Source organism: Grammomys surdaster, unplaced genomic scaffold (assembly GCF_004785775.1).
Source record: "Grammomys surdaster isolate TR1022 unplaced genomic scaffold, NIH_TR_1.0 165, whole genome shotgun sequence".
NCBI lineage: Eukaryota > Metazoa > Chordata > Mammalia > Rodentia > Muridae > Grammomys > Grammomys surdaster.
This window is the reverse complement of record NW_021604613.1, coordinates 1,777,871-1,797,095: the sequence shown is the minus strand read 5'-3', so window position 1 is coordinate 1,797,095 and position 19,225 is coordinate 1,777,871. Positions and strand designations below refer to the sequence as shown.

The 19,225-nt window shown below is 39.5% G+C and overlaps 1 protein-coding gene across 2 annotated transcripts; it reads left to right on the top strand.

Moving 5' to 3' along the window:
- The first annotated feature begins 1,062 nt into the window (after positions 1-1,062).
- Slc40a1 (solute carrier family 40 member 1) lies at positions 1,063-18,847 on the top strand. Of its 2 annotated transcripts, XM_028765618.1 has the most exons (8): positions 1,063-1,433; positions 1,864-1,931; positions 5,942-6,101; positions 8,246-8,361; positions 8,914-9,040; positions 14,521-14,766; positions 15,500-16,147; positions 17,291-18,847. In XM_028765618.1, the coding sequence occupies exons 1-8, from the start codon at positions 1,391-1,393 to the stop codon at positions 17,602-17,604; spliced, it is 1,722 nt and encodes a 573-aa protein (XP_028621451.1). In that variant the 5' UTR covers positions 1,063-1,390; the 3' UTR covers positions 17,605-18,847. The 2 variants fall into 2 exon arrangements, with proteins under 2 accessions (XP_028621451.1, XP_028621452.1); XM_028765619.1 differs by lacking the exons at positions 1,063-1,433; positions 1,864-1,931 and adding an exon at positions 3,271-3,312.
- The last annotated feature ends 378 nt before the right edge of the window (positions 18,848-19,225 follow it).

Genomic DNA, 19,225 nt, shown 5'->3' with positions numbered 1-19,225 from the left:
AGAGAAGGACAAAAAGCGGTTACAGCAGTAAACCCCTATCTCTGTTCTACAGACCTCATCCCAACGAATCCAGCTGCACCCCGCCCGCAAAGACCTTTGGGGCTTCTGATATAGAGTCCAGATACAAGACCTGCGCTTATGAGTGGCTCTCTTCATAGCCCAGTGTCACTCTGGGGTGCTTGTGCAAGCTGGTTGGAGTTTCAATGTTTAGGATCACTCTTGAAGTGTTGACAAAACTGACAAAGGTAAGCTAAAGGACGGGCTGACGACTCAAGAAGCAGGTATGCCCTGGGGAGGAAACTGAGGTCATTAGAGGCTTACACCTGGTGCGTTTTCCTTTAGCTATTCACCTGTCCCTCCAGGAGACTACCTAAAGGGCTTTATCTGTACCCAGGGTCCCAACTGGGACAACCGGTATTCCTGGTAACTGCCTGTCAGCACCTGGGGCCTGTGGAGTAGCCTAAGAGGCAGGAGTGACTGGGGTTAGAACCCAGAGGGTAAAGGCAGAGAAGGGTGCTGTCTCCTTGTAGTGCCAGAAGGACAGAAGGCGGCCTGCGTTCGATCACTGGGCTGTGCAGGGAGGCATTGTGATCTTTGAGCCCCCTTCCTGAGCTTTGATTTCGCAGCTTTGAGAAGGCCCTCTCTATAGTTCGGAGACAGAAAACATTCTGCGCCGCAGGCAGGCCGGACGTGACTTGTATTTACTTAGCTACCTGCCTTCCGAAGGGTAGCTGGGGGTGGGAGGCTCCTTTTTTCCGCGCCGGCTCCCGCTGAGCTTTGCCTAGGGACTGTCGGGCAATCTGGTGGCCAGAGAGAACCTGCCGATTGGCTTTGTGCAAAATGTCTCTGTAATGTCCCCTCGGAGTCTGCAACACCGTCCCCTTCCTACTGTGCGGGCCACTTCTCGGATTCCTCCTGAGGTAGCCCAGCCAAAGCGCAGGTTGTTCGCGCCTCCAGGGAGGGCGGCGGGAGCACAGCTGGCGCGGACCTGGCTGTCCAGCCGGGAGGGGCGGTCCCCGCGCTCGGGAGCTCCGCCCCCGGCTCCCTATAAGCAGCTGCTCGGCCCACGGCTGCGGCGGCGGCGGCGGCGGCGAGAGCAGGCTCAGGGTCTCCTGCGGCCGGTGGATCCTCCAACCCGCTTCCATAAGGCTTTGGCTTTCCAACTTCAGCTACAGTGTTAGCTAAGTTTGGAAAGAAGACAAAAGAAGACCCCGGTGGCAGCTTTGCTGTTGTTCTTTGCCTTAGTTGTCCTTTGGGGTCTTTCGGCTCAAGACTGTAGTGGTTATAGCGGTGCTATCTCCGGTTCCTCACACTCCTGTGAACAAGCCCCCGGGTAAGAGCAGCTAAAGCTACCAGCATCAGAACAAACAAGGGGAGAACGTCTGGTGTCATGACCAAGGCAAGAGATCAGACTCGGCAGGAAGGATGCTGTGGTGAGTTGAGTAATCAAATGTTTCAAGTGGTGGGAATGCAGGTGGGGACAGAGAGGTGCAGTTCCATGAGGGTTGACTTCCATTTTGATGGAGGTTCAAGAAGAATGTAAACTCAAAGTTTGAATAAAAGAGCTTATATATAGGCAAGGATAGAGTCACCTGGGCAGGGTGAAATTCCTTGCATTAAAAAAACAAACCCCACCGAAGTTGAGGAATGTTGAAACAAGAGTTTCTTCACTGCATGAAGTTGGGGCGGTTATTGACCAAGAGGCAACGCTGATTCTAAGTGAATGGTGTTAATTAAACTGAATGCATCAGTCTGTAAGTGACCTGATAAAAATCACACATAATTACGACCAAAAGCAAATTCTAATCTGAGCGCATTGGGGTGCTTAAACATGTTTTTAACTTGTTCTCTGTGCCTTTATAGGATCCTTAGGAAACTACCTGACCTCAGCAAAATTCCTCCTCTACCTTGGTCACTCTCTCTCCACTTGGGTAAGTGAGAATGTACACAGTTCTTGAGGCATCGTTGCACAAGCTGTTGTTTACTTTCCTTGGAGACAGTTGTATTAGAGAACTTGCAGTTTTTGTCATTCTGTTAAGTAAATAAATCGTTCTAAAACACATATTTCAACAAAAACATTGTTTTTTCAAGGATGTTTCCCATGAGTGTTAGTACATTTTACTTAGTAGTAAAATTCTAAAGCTTTACATAGACTAACAACTGTTTGAAATAAGATCCACAAGGACAGGAAAACTTAAATAGTTACTAGGGTTGGTAAATTCTAGTTGGGCTTCCTACTGAACTGGGACGGTATCTCATGGACCCTTTGGGTTAATGTCTAGTACCAGCATGCAGCATTATGGAAACAGAGTAGAAGGGGTAGACTGGCAAATGCTGGCACATTAGTATTACAGTAGTATTGTAAGATGAGTTTAACCAAAGATCAAACATCTAAATGATAACAGTTCTGATCTTCAAAGTTGTTTATCTGTAGCTACTTAATTAGTGGGTTGTGTGAGCTGTGTTAAAAGCCACCACCCAGTGAAAATTAGCTATGGGTTCACAGTTCTCCCTTTGGCTTCCTATGTGGCTTTGGGAGAATCTCGGTCTTTCTGCTGGCCTGGGCTCTATCAGTTCCTTGAGATACTCATTAGCATGCTGTTTGTGTTCAGTGGATAATTATTAGAAACTGTCAGGTTAGACAATCATTCTTACTGCTTAGAAGCTACAACTCTAAACATATTTTGTGCATTACAAATAAGGAAAAAGAATTCAAAAGTTTATTTTGAAGTGCTAATTTCTTTTAAATGGAATCCCCTATTGATTTATCTATTAGATGTGAATGGAAATCGTTATATGAGGAAATGTATTCCCTCTGCCCTTGGGAAATTATTGAGTTGGGTTGTTGACTCTCTAAGGAATAGCAGTCCCAGATAACTTTTTAGAGAAGGAAGCTCCCATCTTTCTGGATGCTTCCAAAGGAGGTGATTCTGCAAATAAACGTATAAACAAAGTGGAATTGGCCAGAGTTGGCTTTAGTTGATGGTTACAGAGGAAGCAAGTCAAAGCCGTGAATAACCCTTTATACATCTAAACCAATAGCTTAGTCTTCCAATTTAATTTAATAATAAGCATTAAAAGGACCAGTAACGGGAAAACATCTGAAGTCCTCCTAGAGAACCAGGTGCCTCCTTTCTAAACACTGATTAACTTCAAGGTTCATTTGACCTTTGGGTGATAGACTAGGTGTCAGACTGCCCAGAAACATGAGAGGAGCTAGGTGTGTTCCAGGGCAATTTGAAAAAGACTTTTGCAAGAAAATTTAAAGCAAGTTCCAAAAGAAAAATGAAAGATGCTTGTTTCAACCTTATAGTAAGTTGAGTAAGTAGACAGGTCCTCGGGAGAAAGAGGGATGAAAAGTAACAACAGCATTGAGCCACGTCAGGGTCAGTGGGATTTTACTCCTCACTGCAAAGGAATGCACGAGAGGAGTGTCTAGGGAGGTAATTTTCTTTTATGTCCTTTGTCTCTTGTGAGTCGCTCTGTTTGATATCTGTGTGTACGTGTGTATAATTTTTTTTTTTCGAGACAGGGTTTCTCTGTGTAGCCCTGGCTGTCCTGTAACTCACTCTGTAGACCAGGCTGGCCTCGAATTCAGAAATCCACCTGCCTCTACCTCCCAAGTGCTGGGATTAAAGGCGTGCGCCACCACCGCCCGGCTTGTATAATCTTATTGTGTATTATTTAATTGTATTTCTATTTAATTATAATTTATAAATAAAATGTTGCATAAAAATTTTCCAACGCTGCTAAATCATGATTTCTCAGATATCAGATATAGGAGCAGTTAGACAGAAGATTCTCTGAAATTAGGTTTGTGTTGATTTGTATGGTTTTTAGTTTCTGACTTCCTGTCTACTAATGGATCAAAACATTCTATATTACCACTGGGGTACAAAATAAGTAAGAAGTAGATGCTTTTGTTAGGGTGTTTATAATTTAATTTAGTATGGACTTTAAAAAGTAACAACAAAAATAGCAATGTAAAGCAATAAAAAAGGAACATGCTCCTTCTGTTTACTTCCATGTCCTTCAGACTGTTTCCATTTAAGCCCATGTGCTCTGTATTTTCAAGGGTTTACTTCTTTGCTCATAAAGGCCTCTGTCATCATGTAGAGTGCCACCTGCCAGTCCTTTCTTGTGTTCCTCTTCTTCATAGCATTTGCTACCTCCTGTCCTATGCTCGCTTTGCTTTCGTCTCTGTACACTGGAAAGCCAGCAACATGAAAAACAGCCTGTGTGTTCTGTAGGCTGCTGAAGTTTTGATGCTCACAGTATTGTTGGGCACTCATCAAAAACCATTTGATAGCCATTTATTAAGTAGATTAATTACTGTGGTTACTTATTCTCAGATCCAGCGTGCGTAGATAGGCATGTAAACAAATACCAAAGTATAGTGATATTTTATAGTGATTTTGTTTGGTGGGGAGGGCAGAAAATGGAAGCATGAAAGGGATGTGTGAGCACTTAGTCCAGTGGTTCTCAATCTGTGAGTTACAAGCCCTTAGAGGGTTGAATGGCTCTTTCAGAGGGATCACCTAAGACCATCAGAAAACACAGATATTTACATTATGTTTATAACAGTAGCCAAATTATAGTTATAAAGTAGCAATGACAATCTTCTGTTGGGGTCACTACAACATGAGGAACTGTATTAAAGGTCCACAGCATTAGGTAGGTTACAACCCCCTGACTCAGTCAGTATTAACTTAAGATGTTAGCCAGTTCTTGAGATTTTTGTAAGTACATAATTTATCACTTCTTAAAGTAGGATAGCCAGAGAAATTTCAACTTTGTTCTCCAAGCTCTAAATCTGTGATCATTTTGAATCATAATTGGGAACTATATCATTCTTTGCCCCAAGACTTCTCTACCTCTTCACTGTTAATATTTGGCGCTTGGAAATTCTTTTATGGGCTGATAGATGCCAGTAGTATTTACCTACTTTAAGCTTCCTGTAGGCATGGAGGTTGTGATAACCCAAAGCATCTACAGACATTATTAGCAAATGATCCCTGAAGAATAGAATCATCCCCAGTTGTGAATGGTATGTTTTTCATATTAGCACAAATCAATTTAAATTTTGGATATTTAAGACTGTTACCTTAATTTTATTAAAATTTAATAGCAGTTGGCTTATCAATATAATAGTTTTCTTCCAACAGAGGAAATTTATTATGAGGATTTTGTGAGACTTTGGGAAGAGCTTAGAGTTGATATGCTTTCACACAGGGTCAAATATGGAAGGAACTTGGTCTGTGAATTTAGTGATGATGTTGATAAGACTGTCTTTCCTCATGTTAACCCATGATGTCAAGGCCTGAGCTTACAGTGTCTTAAAATGGCTATTCTAGACATCTTATACATTAACCTACTTGACTTATTTTAAAGTGGTGTCAAATTTATACCATACTTTATACCAACTAATTGTAAAATTCAGTATATGTCCTGGAACTATGAGAAAATATAACCTTTTTAAAAAATTTGTTTATATTAAAACATTAAAATGACTACATATATGTTTATTTCAACACTTTTGGTCTTATAGGGTCAGACTTTTTTCCTTCTGATTGTTCTACTGTTGAAGGCTCTGAAATTTACTTGTGAAACAGCAAATTGTTAAAAAAAAAAAAAAAGATAGCCATGTAAACCCGTCCAAGGCCACAGAGTCCATTCTTATCCGTTCCTAAACTTAAAAAGCTGGCTTGTATATATAGCATGTAAGGTAAAATAATGCCTATAAACAATTAATAATAAAGCTTGAATATATTCCATAGTGCTGGAATGAAGTTTTAACATCAGGTAACTATTCAATCCATAACTATTGACATAAAATATCTGATGTAGCCAAAAAACACCCATTTGATAAGGTAACAACTTCTTGAGTACAGTGAACTACAAACTAAAAACATTTCAACCAAACATCTTTCTCTTGTTTAAGGGGGATCGGATGTGGCACTTTGCAGTGTCTGTGTTTCTGGTGGAACTCTACGGAAACAGCCTCCTCTTGACAGCTGTCTATGGGCTGGTGGTGGCAGGCTCTGTTCTGGTCCTGGGAGCCATCATTGGTGACTGGGTGGATAAGAATGCCAGACTCAAAGGTGAGTGCTGTGACATTACTAAGCCTGTACTCTCTGGAGCAGCCTGTGCTTCCTCTGGAATGGAGGGAATATCAGATTAAGAGAGAAATCAGTGTGACTGACTCAGAGAAAGCACTCACACAACACAACTGAAGGATGGGGGTTGGTGAGCACACCTGGATTCCAGGTCCTGAGGCTCCTGCACTAGCTGGGGTGTCAGGACACTGACCTAATAGATTTTCTTTCTTTTGGCAGTTTGTCAGTGTCAAATGTTAACAATTAACCCTGTAATCAATTTTTCTGGGAATCACGTTAAACATTAAATGTGTGCTTAGTGCTGGCTTCCCTGTAACTATGAATTACACCAGAGGCCCTCTAGTGTGATGTTCCTGGAAACAGCTTGAACATCTGTCCTCTGGATTACTGTGTTGCATATAAAGGGATGTGTAATGGAACTGAAAACTAAATATTGATACAAGGGAGAATAACTATGTCTAGACTGCAGACAGCTGAAATTATAGAAATTATATTGTGCATGTGTTGTACATGTATGATGAATTAATATTTATTCTAGGGTATCAAGACATAATCTGTTTTATATACAAGAGACTGAAAATAAATAGGCAATTTAGTTATCTAGAATATAAGAGAAATGTGAATAATTATTTGGAGCTTTGTTAATAATGCAAAGAGCTGGGCACACCTGCCTGAAGACAGACATTGTTATAAATAGTTGTGTTCAGTTCAGTATAACTGCTTCTAAGTAGTCAACAATATTAGCAAGCTCTAGGATTTGGTCTTACTAGGACAAAGATTCATATGAAGATTTTCCTGTTTTGAGAAACACATATAGAAAAACACATATAGAAAAAATTTTCTGTATGCTGGAGAAAACCAAATTCTTTTTATTATGCACAGGAATATTATCCTTAGGATTCCTTAACCATAAATTTGTTGGGCATTGTAGTTATGTGTTAGGAAAGTGCTGAGCTGGATGGAGGAGTATGGTACAATAGGAGTCTCCTATGTCTGTTGTATAATCAATTCACAAGTTACCCTTCACGCAAAATCCCTGATGCTTATGGAATAAAGTCACCATTTCTTCCTCTATGCTCTTTGACACTTTGGTACCTTGGTTATTGTATTGATATGGTTATAGTAATCTGCCCACAGATCCTTCCTTCTGCTGGCAGTTGGTATCTAATCCTTTGCTATGAAGGAGTGCATGCACAGAGGCGTGAGTGAGTGAGTGGTTTTTATTTCAGACTGCCTTCTGAGAGCAGCTTATTGTCTTAAGCCTTTGATATGATCTTCCAAGCTAGGATAAGCATTACTGTCCTGGATGACAAGATCTGTAATTATAGCTTATGCACTTTAGAATGCTTTCATGAATATTTTATTTGAGTTATCATTATGATTCCATAAAGGAAGGAAGGTGGATGTAGTCATTCACACCTGCTAGGCCTATGCATTAAGTATATAATAAGCATTAAGCACATAAGAAGCATTAAGTGTCCTGTCCTAGATCATCTACCTAGTGAATGGTGGAGAAACAACCACTGGGTTTCTATCTGGCTTTACTCTAACACTTGGTCTGCATGAGGAGTGTCTGTCTCTAACAGAACTTTCCAATTTCTCTGATGGAAGGCATAGTTTAGAATTTTATAGCAATGATGAATAAAATTCTAGTTGCTATTTATGGATTTTTGGCAAATGTTTGTGGATTTTCCATTTGTCAAGACCATTTTATTATATTAATCCAGCCATGTAAGTGAGAGGTTACAGATTCCGTAACTTCCCCCTTCCCCTCCTTTGTAACCTCTTCTGTGTCTTTATTTAAGCCTAAACAGCAAAGACTTGAAAGATGAATTTTATCTGTAGAATAGTTCTATTTAGGGTAGCAAACTTTCTAGTAAATATGATAGATGGAGATGCAGTTATCATGAAAGACTTCAGCTAATAGAAGAAAGTCCTGAGAATGTTATATTGTTTGCAGATTTCACAGATCTATTTACAGAAAATAATCAAGGTAAAAATTTACTACTGGAAGGATTTCTTTGTCTGGTAATCATGCATATACATCAGTGTAGTTCAACAACTGTGGATGAAAGCAGCCTGCTCAAGACATGCTAGTGCAGTGAACATTGCACTTTTGTTCTGTACAGTGGCCCAGACATCACTGGTGGTTCAGAATGTGTCCGTCATCCTCTGCGGAATCATCCTGATGATGGTTTTCCTACATAAGAATGAGCTTCTGACCATGTATCACGGATGGGTCCTCGTAAGTTCTCTATAGGCTTGCTGTTTGTCTGTGTGCTTTCAGGCTCCTGAGGATGGAACTCAGGACCTCAGAAGTGCTGTCTACACTCCACCACAGAGCTGTGCCTCAGCTCCTCCAGGATTCTGGGTGACTGAAAATGAATCTGTAACAGCAGTGAAAATGTAAACCTTTATGGTTTAGGAGTACACGTTTTGGTTTTTCTACTGTTACCTTTTAATATCATTTCTATGTCCACAGGTGGCTCTGATTCTCTGATGTAATTTTAACAAATTACATCAAATTTTTACAAATTATTTTTACAAATTATTTATTGATGGAATAAATGTTTAAAAACACCATAATATCACTGCTTTCTATGAACTATCACATAAGTGATTACTGTTTTTGTTTTTTGCATTAACTACAGATGATGCAAATATGAACAGTGTCATGCTCTATAATATCTGTTCCATGTGCAGAAAGTAAAGTGACTTCTTATGAATGAGATTAAAATTTTTAAAAAATGTGAACATTAACTCAAGGGTTTTTGTTGTTGTTGTTTTCATTCCTTAGACTGTCTGCTACATTCTGATCATCACGATTGCAAACATTGCAAATTTGGCCAGTACTGCCACTGCAATTACAATCCAAAGGGACTGGATTGTTGTTGTGGCAGGAGAAAACAGGAGCAGATTAGCAGGTAACTTGGATTACTTCTTCAACTAAATGCATCTGTGGTGCTAAGTAGGAGTAGGAGGCTTCTCACTCGTGATCATCTGGGAAGGATTTGAGAACAATCCATGGAAAGGGCAGAATTTTGTATTGTTCTGGGCTCAGAGAGTGCAGTGATTTGTCTAGTTGTTCCCAAGTTAATGTTAGTGTACCTACTATTCCATCCTGCTCTGCGAATCTAGCAAATAGAAGATTTGCTAGATCATTTGAACTTTTGCTTTTTTCTTTTTAAATTATGCTGTTTCTGAGTTTCTGTTGTGATGGTGACAATCTGATGTGGTATTTTACCCTCTAGCTATGGACATTATTACATATACTTTAAGGATTGTACCATTGAGATACAAACACAGACACACACAGACACAGACACACACAGACACACACACCACACACACACACACACACACACACACACACACACACACACACAGAGGGTACCCAGGAACAACACAATTGTAGCAAGGATTCTAGAAGTTGTTTTCTACTTCAAAAAATATTCCAACAGCAGTCATGTCACATCCTACACAATGTAAGGCTTTTGAAATATGTTTTCAAATGGAAGATCCAATGTGTTTTTAAACAGTCTTAGTTTATTGGAAACACAGACAAGTGTCTCAAGAGAGAGCAAAAAGGGCATATAGGACAACATGCAGCAGCACTTCTAAGGCTCCAGATGCCCTCACTTATTTGGTCTTCTCCTTCTCCATCTCCATCTGCATTCTCCTTTTCCACAGAGCACTTAGGCTAGAGCTGGATTGATCATTACACAAGGTGGAGGAGGAGGGTTACCAGAGCCACAGATCAGCTGAACTGACTCTGCTGGTCGTTAAGATAATGAGTATCACAAACACATTACCCAACAAACCTGGCAGACAAGAAAAGCGTACTTGATGACTAAAGTGGCTTACTCCAGGATGCAAAAGGAAAGATTATGTGCTGGGTTAGCAAGTGGCTCTGTTTGACTAGACTTAAAAAAGAAGATAGGAAGGAAAGAGTGATTGAAAGAGAGCAAAGTCTACGGGAGGCCTGGAGCAGGTTTGTCTAACCTACCTGCATATGTCCTTGGATAGCTAGGAATGTGGCCCCGCATATTTGCAGGGGACTGACAGGTCAAGCTTAGCCATGACCTAGAACAAAAGGAATTTGCCTGGATCATCACTTCCTGGTAGCAGTATCACAACCTGGAGAAATACTCCTGGGCTTTGTGTCTGAGATAAGAGCACTACAGTAAATGTGCCCTGCAGGGAATTCTCCTTGCTCTTTCTCTCATTGTTCATTTAAATAATAATAATAATAATAATAATACATCTCTTTTTTGTCATGTTGAAAGAGACTTCATTTTTAAGCATGTAACATGTATATTTTAAAATTCAGAGGATATCAAAGAGTTTAGTTTGAAAATTGGTTACAAATATATTCTTCTAACATGTTTGAAGGAAAAGTTGGCTTCTAGATTATTTTCTTTGACTTACCTGAATGTATTAACTGTACTCATTTTGATCCTATGAAGAATTAAAAAGGTTGTTTTTGGCAGTTGGAGAGATGGCATGGTGCTTAAGAGCGCATACTCCTCTTCTTTAGGACAGTAGTTCTGTTCTCAGGGAGGCATCAGACAGTTGCCAAACTCCAGCTGCAGAGGATCTGATACCCTAGGGTCTGTGGACACATGCCTTTATGTGCACATACCTGCACAATACACTTAATTTAAAAGTAATTAAATGTTTTTAAAGTGTTGTTTTACTCCTTCAAATAGTCTTGTTAAAGGGAAATGCTCTTTATGTGGTCCTAGTACAGTTACACAAACAACATTACTCTGAATCTTTGAAAAGATGTTTTAGAACAACCAAAAATATGACTGGCCAATTCTCAGCTAAACCTCTCTCTACTGTGAATTATTGCATGGTAGACAAGTCTAGAATAGGCAGCCTGTTTCCTTCCTTGTGGGCTTTCTCCAGTTTAAGAAGGGAAATGGAATGTCTGTTTTCCTCTTCTGTCTGCCAAGTCTTAAGGGCTGAAGTGAAGTCACTAGAGCAGTGAAGAAAACCTACAAGCTTTCTTTCCTGATATTTAACCGCAGCAGGAGTTAACTAAAAACCATGTTTTAAAACAGAATACAGAGACTTCTTTAGTTTAGAGGGTCACCAGATGTCTCACCATGGATTTGGGGTGTCATTTCTGCTATAAGCAGAATTTTTAAAAGTCAGGGGGAAAAGGTCAAGGCTGAAGAAAAGTAGAAGAGAGAAGAAGAAAAGTAGTCTATGGGGGGACTCCATCTGTTGCCTTGGCTTCTGGTGAGGATGATAGAAAACCAGGTAGGAAATTGGGCTGTAAGGGTGTGTGTATGTGTGTGTGTGTGTGTGTGTGTGTGTGTGTGTGTGTGTGACTGATCATAAAGAGTAAGATTATGAGTTGACTGTTGGATGCTGGTGCCTCTTTCTTTATCCAAGTATTCATGGATTCCAGAGAGCTTTAAAATTGGGAGCCATGTCATTGAGGAATAGAACAGGAGAAAACAGTCAGGTAGAAAGCTCCAGAAAATGCATGGTTTTTCACATGTGTACTCTTTTTTAACTAGTCTATAAACTAAGATTTTTTAGGTACTTGGTTTATTATTTTAAGATACTCTCTTTTCCATCAGTCTACATGACCTCCTTTCCCCAGGCTTTCCAGCCCATCTGTTGCTTCCTTTCTTTTCTTTGTGGAACAATCTTTAGTAACAATTTCTTAGGATTGCTTTCTAATTATTCTGAAGAAAAATCCAGTGGTTTGCTTTGATCAAACACGGCACATAAATTTCCTGTCTGAACTCTACTGGTTAAAAGCTAGTTTCATATTTTAGGGAGGAGAACCTGTGGGCTCCTATTTACTCAGCAAATCCCTTTTGAAAAGACATATTCTTCTGTGTGGCATTATGTACTTATTATAGTGAAAGAAATAATTTCGTGTCATGTTCTATACCATAGCTGTAGCCAAAACAGCCAAATCAGAGTCGGGAGAACACTCATTTGATTGTTCATATGAGAATAAATATAAGTTCATAAATAGCTTGTGTTTGAAAATCTAGAAGGCTGATTCTATTCTAGCCTGTTACCAATAAAATGAACAGGTCTTCAAAACTACTGCTTAATTCTTTCTTCTTCAAAGATATAACACCTATTTTCTTGATACAAAGCATCATTACCTTCCTAAGTATTACATAAAAGATAAAAACTGGGATCTTGGAAGCTCTGTGATCATCTAGGGAAAGGAAAACATTAAATTAAAACATTTATTGTTGTTATGATGTTTTAAGACCCACCTGTTATTCCATCAGTTATTTGCTTTTTGGATTCAGATCAGTGAGCCACTTATGTCAGCTCCTCTGACGCCGTTGGCGTAACACACTAGACACCTGTCCGTGGGCAGACAGACGTTAGGGGACCCTCGGCAGGGACAGTTCAATGAAACTGATGGAGGCTGCCTTTGCCTTTCAAGTGAAAGGTGAAGAATATCAAAGTTCTCCCATTATCATGTACACATCGTACACTCATAGTACTAATCAGAAAGCATTTGAAGACTAGAAGAAATGAAAGGAAGAAGAAAGGCAATTTTCCATGAATGTACTCATTAGTCATTGATTTTTCCTTGCCAACTCAGATGATTGTTAAGGACCTATCTCATTAATCTCACCCCGATTTGTGCTATAGGGCATGACAAAGGAGATCATTTACTTAGCTGCCCTTCCTTCATCTTTGACACTGTTGCACATTCCCAGGGTTAAACTTTAGAAAGACTCCTTACTATCACGAAATCTTCCCACCTCATGCTCTCAGTCTATGGCATCTGTGTCTTAGCCTACCACTCTTCCATCCTCCCGGTCCTCTCCCTTAGCTCTAAGCCCAACAGTCCTGAATGACAGCTTATGACTCTCTTACCCAGTCTAAATCCCAAGGTCATGATGGCATGCTGACTTCCCGGGGGATAGCCTTGGCTCACTTGACGCCCTCTCCTTTTGTTAAGCTAACTCAGTAACCCCATTTAAATCCAGCTTTTCACAGTAGTGCAAGACTGGAGAAACACACGTGACTTAGCTCAGTGTTTGCTTGAGCATGAAGTTGATCTTTTCCTTCATTCAGTGATCAAATCTTTTCTCTGCTGTCTGCCTTTCCCCTCCTTCCTGAGGGACTGTGTTGCATTTTCACCTATATCCTGCAGGAACTCGTCCACCTTCCTCACAGCCTGCTGACTTGTTGTATTTCACTTTTCACTCCGGGCACTTTGCTAGGAGACAGCAAAGTACCCTGGAGGGTACCCTGCTGAAAGATAAGAAGATAGTGTTTTCTGGAGTTGGCACCAACTTTCTTCAAGCATTTGCTCCGCCTGCTCCACTGACTTTGAAGGATGCAGTAGTTTTCACTGCACCATTGAGGGTCCTTAATTTCACCAGTTCTCACCGCCAATGAGTTCGTTGCACTTTGAAGCATTGTCCCCGTTTGTTTTTGTCATCTTGCAAGTTTCTACTGACTCTTCCGACTGCTAAACATTGTCATTCCCAATACTTTAGCCCCAGTGTTCTCTACATATGCTCTCTTGAGATTCCATTTAATGTCATTGTTCTACAAATTGTCAAATGTCCAAAACTGGGTCTTATCTCTCCCAAATCTTTAGCCTCGTTCATTTACATAACCATTGGTCACAGCAGAGCCTCTTGAATATCAGTGGATCTGTCAAAATCAGTATTTCCAAAATCAAATTCAAGTTCTCTTGAACTAAATTTGAGTATTCTGAAGTCACCTGTTTTTCAGTAAATAGTTACTCAAGAAAAATAAGAATAAATACCATTTTGTAGAGCCATCTGTGACTCTGCCTATTCTCTATTTGTCAGAATCTATAACCAAGTCATCCCAATTCTGCCTTTAAAGCAGTGGTTCTCAACCTGTGGGTCCTAACCCCTTTGGGGAGGATGTCAAATGACCCTTTCACAGGGGTCACATATCAGATACCCTGCATAATTTACATTATGACTCATAAGAGTAGCAAAATTACAATTATGAAGTAGTGATGAAATAATTTTATGGTTGGGGGTCACTCCAACAAGAGGAACTATATTAAAGGGTCATAGCATTAGGCAGGTAAAGAGCCACTGCTTCAAAGGCGCGTGGTATTTGTTTTGCCTCATTTTACTTGTTAGATGTGTTTGTACTCCTGTTTATGAAAATATTTCTATACATATATGTTATACACAATACTTATTATATTATATATTGTTTATTGATTTTTTTTTCCTAGAGAAATGTTAAGTTCATGAAAGGGGAGGGTGAGGGACCCATTTTTTTCTTTACAGGAGTTGGTTTGGCCAGAAAGTGACTTCAGGAGCAAGCCTCTCAGGAGTTTGTACTGTTGGTTTAGATTTATAGCAGACAAACATAGGTTGGAACTCTCACTCATCTGCCTCTTACATCTCTCTAGACATGAATGCTACCATTAGAAGGATTGACCAGCTAACCAACATCCTGGCCCCTATGGCTGTTGGCCAGATTATGACATTCGGTTCCCCAGTCATTGGCTGTGGTTTCATTTCTGGTTGGAATTTGGTGTCCATGTGTGTGGAGTACTTCTTGCTCTGGAAGGTTTACCAGAAGACCCCTGCTCTGGCTGTAAAAGCTGTTCTCAAGGTAGAAGAGTCGGAGCTGAAGCAGCTGACCTCACCTAAAGGTAACTGTGCATGACCACCAGCTCTGTGCTGGAGGCTCACACTCAGACCTTGAACTTTTCGGGTGAAGACCAGGTTCTAGTCCAGGCTGTGTTTCCAGAGAAAGCCTAGATGAGTTGGAATATCATCTTTTGACATTCTAGAAAGAACTGTGGGTTGGATCTAAAAAGGCTTGGGGTTAGATCCCTGGCCCCTTTTTCTTGATGTGAGCAGTGGGCACAGAGAGACAAGCAATTGAGGATGCCTGGGAAAATGATTCATAGAAACGGGAAGACGAGAACATGAACATTTTTAAATGTTTAATGAGGAGAGTAAAATCGCCATTTGGAAACCGTGGGAGGTAGAAAGCAAGGCAGGATTTTTCTAGGAGAAGGGGAGGCTGGGTTTCTGGTAAACAAAAATTTTAATGAGGTCCCAGAAAAGAAGATAACTTTATTTCCCCACATAATTTTTATGCTTGATTTGATAAGTTTTGCTGCAATTTATTTCAGTGAGAGTGTAGTATCTAAAAGAGAGAGAGGTTTAAAAAGAGACCAACAGTATTTTTAAAGCAAAACTGATACTTGGGAGTTATTCCACAGCTACAATTCATAAATTACCAGAAAAAGAAAAACACATTATAATGTAGTAGTCAAAGAAATCCATATGGGAGGGGAATAGGAAAATTAAAAATAATTGGCTTTTACTCCTCATGTTGTTCCTCTAAAATATGATTGTTTTATTAATTATTAACAGATACTGAGCCAAAACCTTTGGAGGGAACTCATCTAATGGGTGAGAAAGACTCCAATGTCCGTGAACTTGAATGTGAACAGGAGCCCACCTGTGCCTCCCAGATCACTGAGCCCTTCCGTACTTTCCGAGATGGATGGGTCTCCTACTATAACCAGCCGGTATTTCTGGCTGGCATGGGTCTGGCTTTCCTCTATATGACAGTCTTGGGCTTCGACTGTATCACTACAGGGTACGCCTACACTCAGGGGCTGAGTGGATCCATCCTCAGTATTTTGATGGGAGCATCAGCAGTAACTGGAATAATGGGAACTGTGGCCTTCACCTGGCTACGTCGGAAATGTGGCCTTGTGAGGACTGGTCTATTCTCAGGACTTGCCCAGCTTTCCTGTTTGATCTTGTGTGTGATCTCTGTGTTCATGCCTGGAAGCCCCTTGGACCTCTCTGTTTCTCCATTTGAAGATATCCGTTCTAGGTTTGTGCATGTGGAGCCAGTGTCCCCAACTGCCAAAATACCCGAGACCGTCTTTACAACAGAAACGCATATGTCCAATGTGTCTAATGTTAATACTGTCCATGAGATGAGTACTAAATCCATCCCCATAATCTCCGTCAGCCTGCTGTTTTCAGGAGTCATAGCTGCTAGAATCGGTAAGAACTCTCTGCATACTAAAAAAATCACAAACATTTTAGAAACCTAATGCCAAGAATTCAACAACAAATCATCTGAAGTACTTTACATATGTTAATTTAGGCAAAACCCATAGTTCATATATAGAATTTACCCTCTAAACATGAAACTTTTCATAGTTTAAACTATATGTTTGCATATATATGTATGTGCATGTATATATAAAGTATTTAGGTTTTTTTCCTAAATTGTATGTGTGTGTGTGTGTGTGGTGGGAAAGAACTCAGGATCTTATGTATATTAAGTGAGCTCTGAGGTACATCCCTAAAGGAATATTTTTAAGTCTTTTCCCCTTTCTGTGTATGTCTGTGCGTGTGTGTTACAGGGGATCAAACCTAGGGCCTTCTGCATGCTAGGGAAGTGACTTAAATTGTTACTCTTCTAAAGACAAGGTTGTTCTAAGCAGCGTCCTTCAAAAGTCTTCCCTAGCTGTGTGTATTTACTATGCACTTTGCTTCACATATGAATTTTTAAACTTGTTTCAGGAAGCATTATGTAATGGCATCTTACAGAGCAGAATTTAAGTAATCATTAATGGAACACTGGTGAATGGCCTCTGAATCCATTCATTCTTGAAATGAAACCATATTTATCTTGTGATACAGAGCAATTCATTAATTTATCAGAGACATTAATACTTTGTCAAGACAGCTTTATTGGGAGCCCTATGCTACTCAGGCAGCAATATAACAATGGTTTAAAGTTTCTGTGCTCTTTAAGCTGTGGCAGCACATTAGGTCACTTTAAACTTTAGAAGTGCTAGAATTTATAAGCTTTGCATCTTTGATGCATTTTTAGTCTGAGTAATCACAGAAAAACAAGACTGAGAAGCTTGTGACTCAGCTTTATTGTATCTTGTGGCTGGGAAAATCATTTCTTGAAGACATTAGTATATACTAATAAGTTATATAATATACTATATACTAATAAATTATATAAGGCAGAATGTGATTAATATTTTCTATATATAGTTAATTCAAAGGTTGTAGAACTTCAGTGTGTTTTGAATATATTAATTGACTTGGATACTGTGAGCTATATAACTACTATACATTAAATTATACACTAAAATTTAACCTTCTAAAATATTCTTTACCATACAGGTCTTTGGTCCTTTGATTTGACTGTGACACAGTTGCTGCAAGAAAATGTAATTGAATCTGAAAGAGGCATTATCAATGGTGTGCAGAACTCCATGAACTACCTTCTCGACCTTCTCCATTTCATCATGGTCATCTTGGCCCCAAATCCTGAAGCTTTTGGCTTGCTGGTATTGATTTCAGTCTCCTTTGTGGCAATGGGACATCTTATGTATTTCCGATTTGCCCAGAAGACTCTGGGCAACCAGATTTTTGTTTGTGGTCCTGATGAAAAAGAAGTTACAGATGAAAATCAACATAATACATCTGTTGTGTAAAATAGTTTAGCAGTGGCCATTGTTACTAGATTGTGGAGAGCATGAGTGCTTATTTTGTACTGCAGAATTCCAATAAATGCCTGCATTTTTCTCTGGTTTTACCACAGCTGTGCCTTAAGGGCTAGGAGCACTAACTAACCTTCGCCAGCAAAGATGGTTATTTCTCCTTACATATAAACATGGGAAATAGGAAGAGGGAGAGGAAAAGTCAGTGTGTGTATAGGAAGGATTTAATGGTAAAATGAGCTTCCCTTACTCTTATGAGTATATTAAATTTTAAAGAGTGGCTATCAGGTGAGTTATATTATTCCTTAGCAGATATTTATTGTCTACTAGAATGCAGATAAATCAATTCACCCTAAAACTCACTCTTGTCAAAATCTGGCCCAGTTTCTTTTTTTAAAGATCATTAATATTTTTTCTCAGTTATGTTACAGAAACAAGTTTTTCTCCATGTATGCAGATTATAGTCTGATAATGAGTATTATCCTTATTAATTCCATTGAATTTAAGCAAATTTTATATGTGGAGGATGAAATACATAACTAGACTTGCCCAAAAGGTTCATGGTATAACTTCTGCATTTTGACTATTAGATAGGGCAGAATATTGCAGTAATGTGTATATGTGTCATAAAATGACTCTCAAAATCTGCAGAAAGAAGAAAAGCTGTAGATTTCTAGTGCAGTACACAAGGACTTAAATCATGTTTTTAGTGTGGTTGTAGAAACTGGAAGCTAAGGGTGAGGACCTCATGTAACCAGAGTCACTGTCATCAGCAATCTCTAACTATCTTGGTATATGAGAAAGCTGACCCCAGGCCTGACACCTTATAGGCAGAAAAGCAGCCCATGCTTGAAAGGACTGCAAATCAATGACAGGCTTATACAGAACACTTTAACTTCATTGACTTGGGCTGGTATCTTTGTTATTTCTGTGTTTTTCTAGAGCAGAAGTAGTCACAAAGTTCCCCTTTTCATATCTCTGAAAAGAGTAAAGAAAAATTGTTTGTAAATATTTTTTAAACTGTTCTACAAGTCTTTTTGTAACCTGCAGTACCAACATGGGACATTGCCTTAACTTTTGATGCACTTTCATGGAGACTGCCATACGTTGCCATAAGCACTTTCTTTGTCTTTCAGTTTAATCTTTTCCTTCACCTTTCTACAGTGTGACATAATGATCTACTATATTGTAAAATCTTCATAAAATATTTCTATATAAAATATTTGTAAAATATTCATTTTCTTTTACTGAGTTGTGTTCTCCAATTATTGTTACTTATTTCAAAGTTAGCATATAAAAAGTATTTGATATCCTTATGGACTTTTCAACAAAGTGTGCTGTAGTCAATTTCTCCTCTCACGTGACCCTCCCTATCCCACCCTTCTCCTTGCTGCCTTCCAGTAACTTCTCCCCTGTCCTTCCTTGTCACCTAGCCATACCTTGTCTTTGTAGTTTGCAGGTTTACTCACACCTGGACTCATATCTGTATCCATGCACACACTGAAGATGAGAATCGGCATATGAAACAGAACTTGTTTGTCTTTCTGAGTTTGAACCACTTCACTTAGAATTATATTTACCAGACCCATCCGTTTTCCTGACGTTTTCAATTTTT

Excerpts from the sequence above, each read along its gene's own strand:
- Slc40a1 (XM_028765618.1), top strand. The coding sequence starts at position 1,391 with ATGACCAAGGCAAGAGATCAGACTCGGCAGGAAGGATGCTGTG. Across the intron at positions 6,102-8,245 it reads TAAGAATGCCAGACTCAAAG|TGGCCCAGACATCACTGGTG; the intron begins GTGAGTGCTGTG and ends TGTTCTGTACAG. Across the intron at positions 16,148-17,290 it reads AGTCATAGCTGCTAGAATCG|GTCTTTGGTCCTTTGATTTG; the intron begins GTAAGAACTCTC and ends TTTACCATACAG.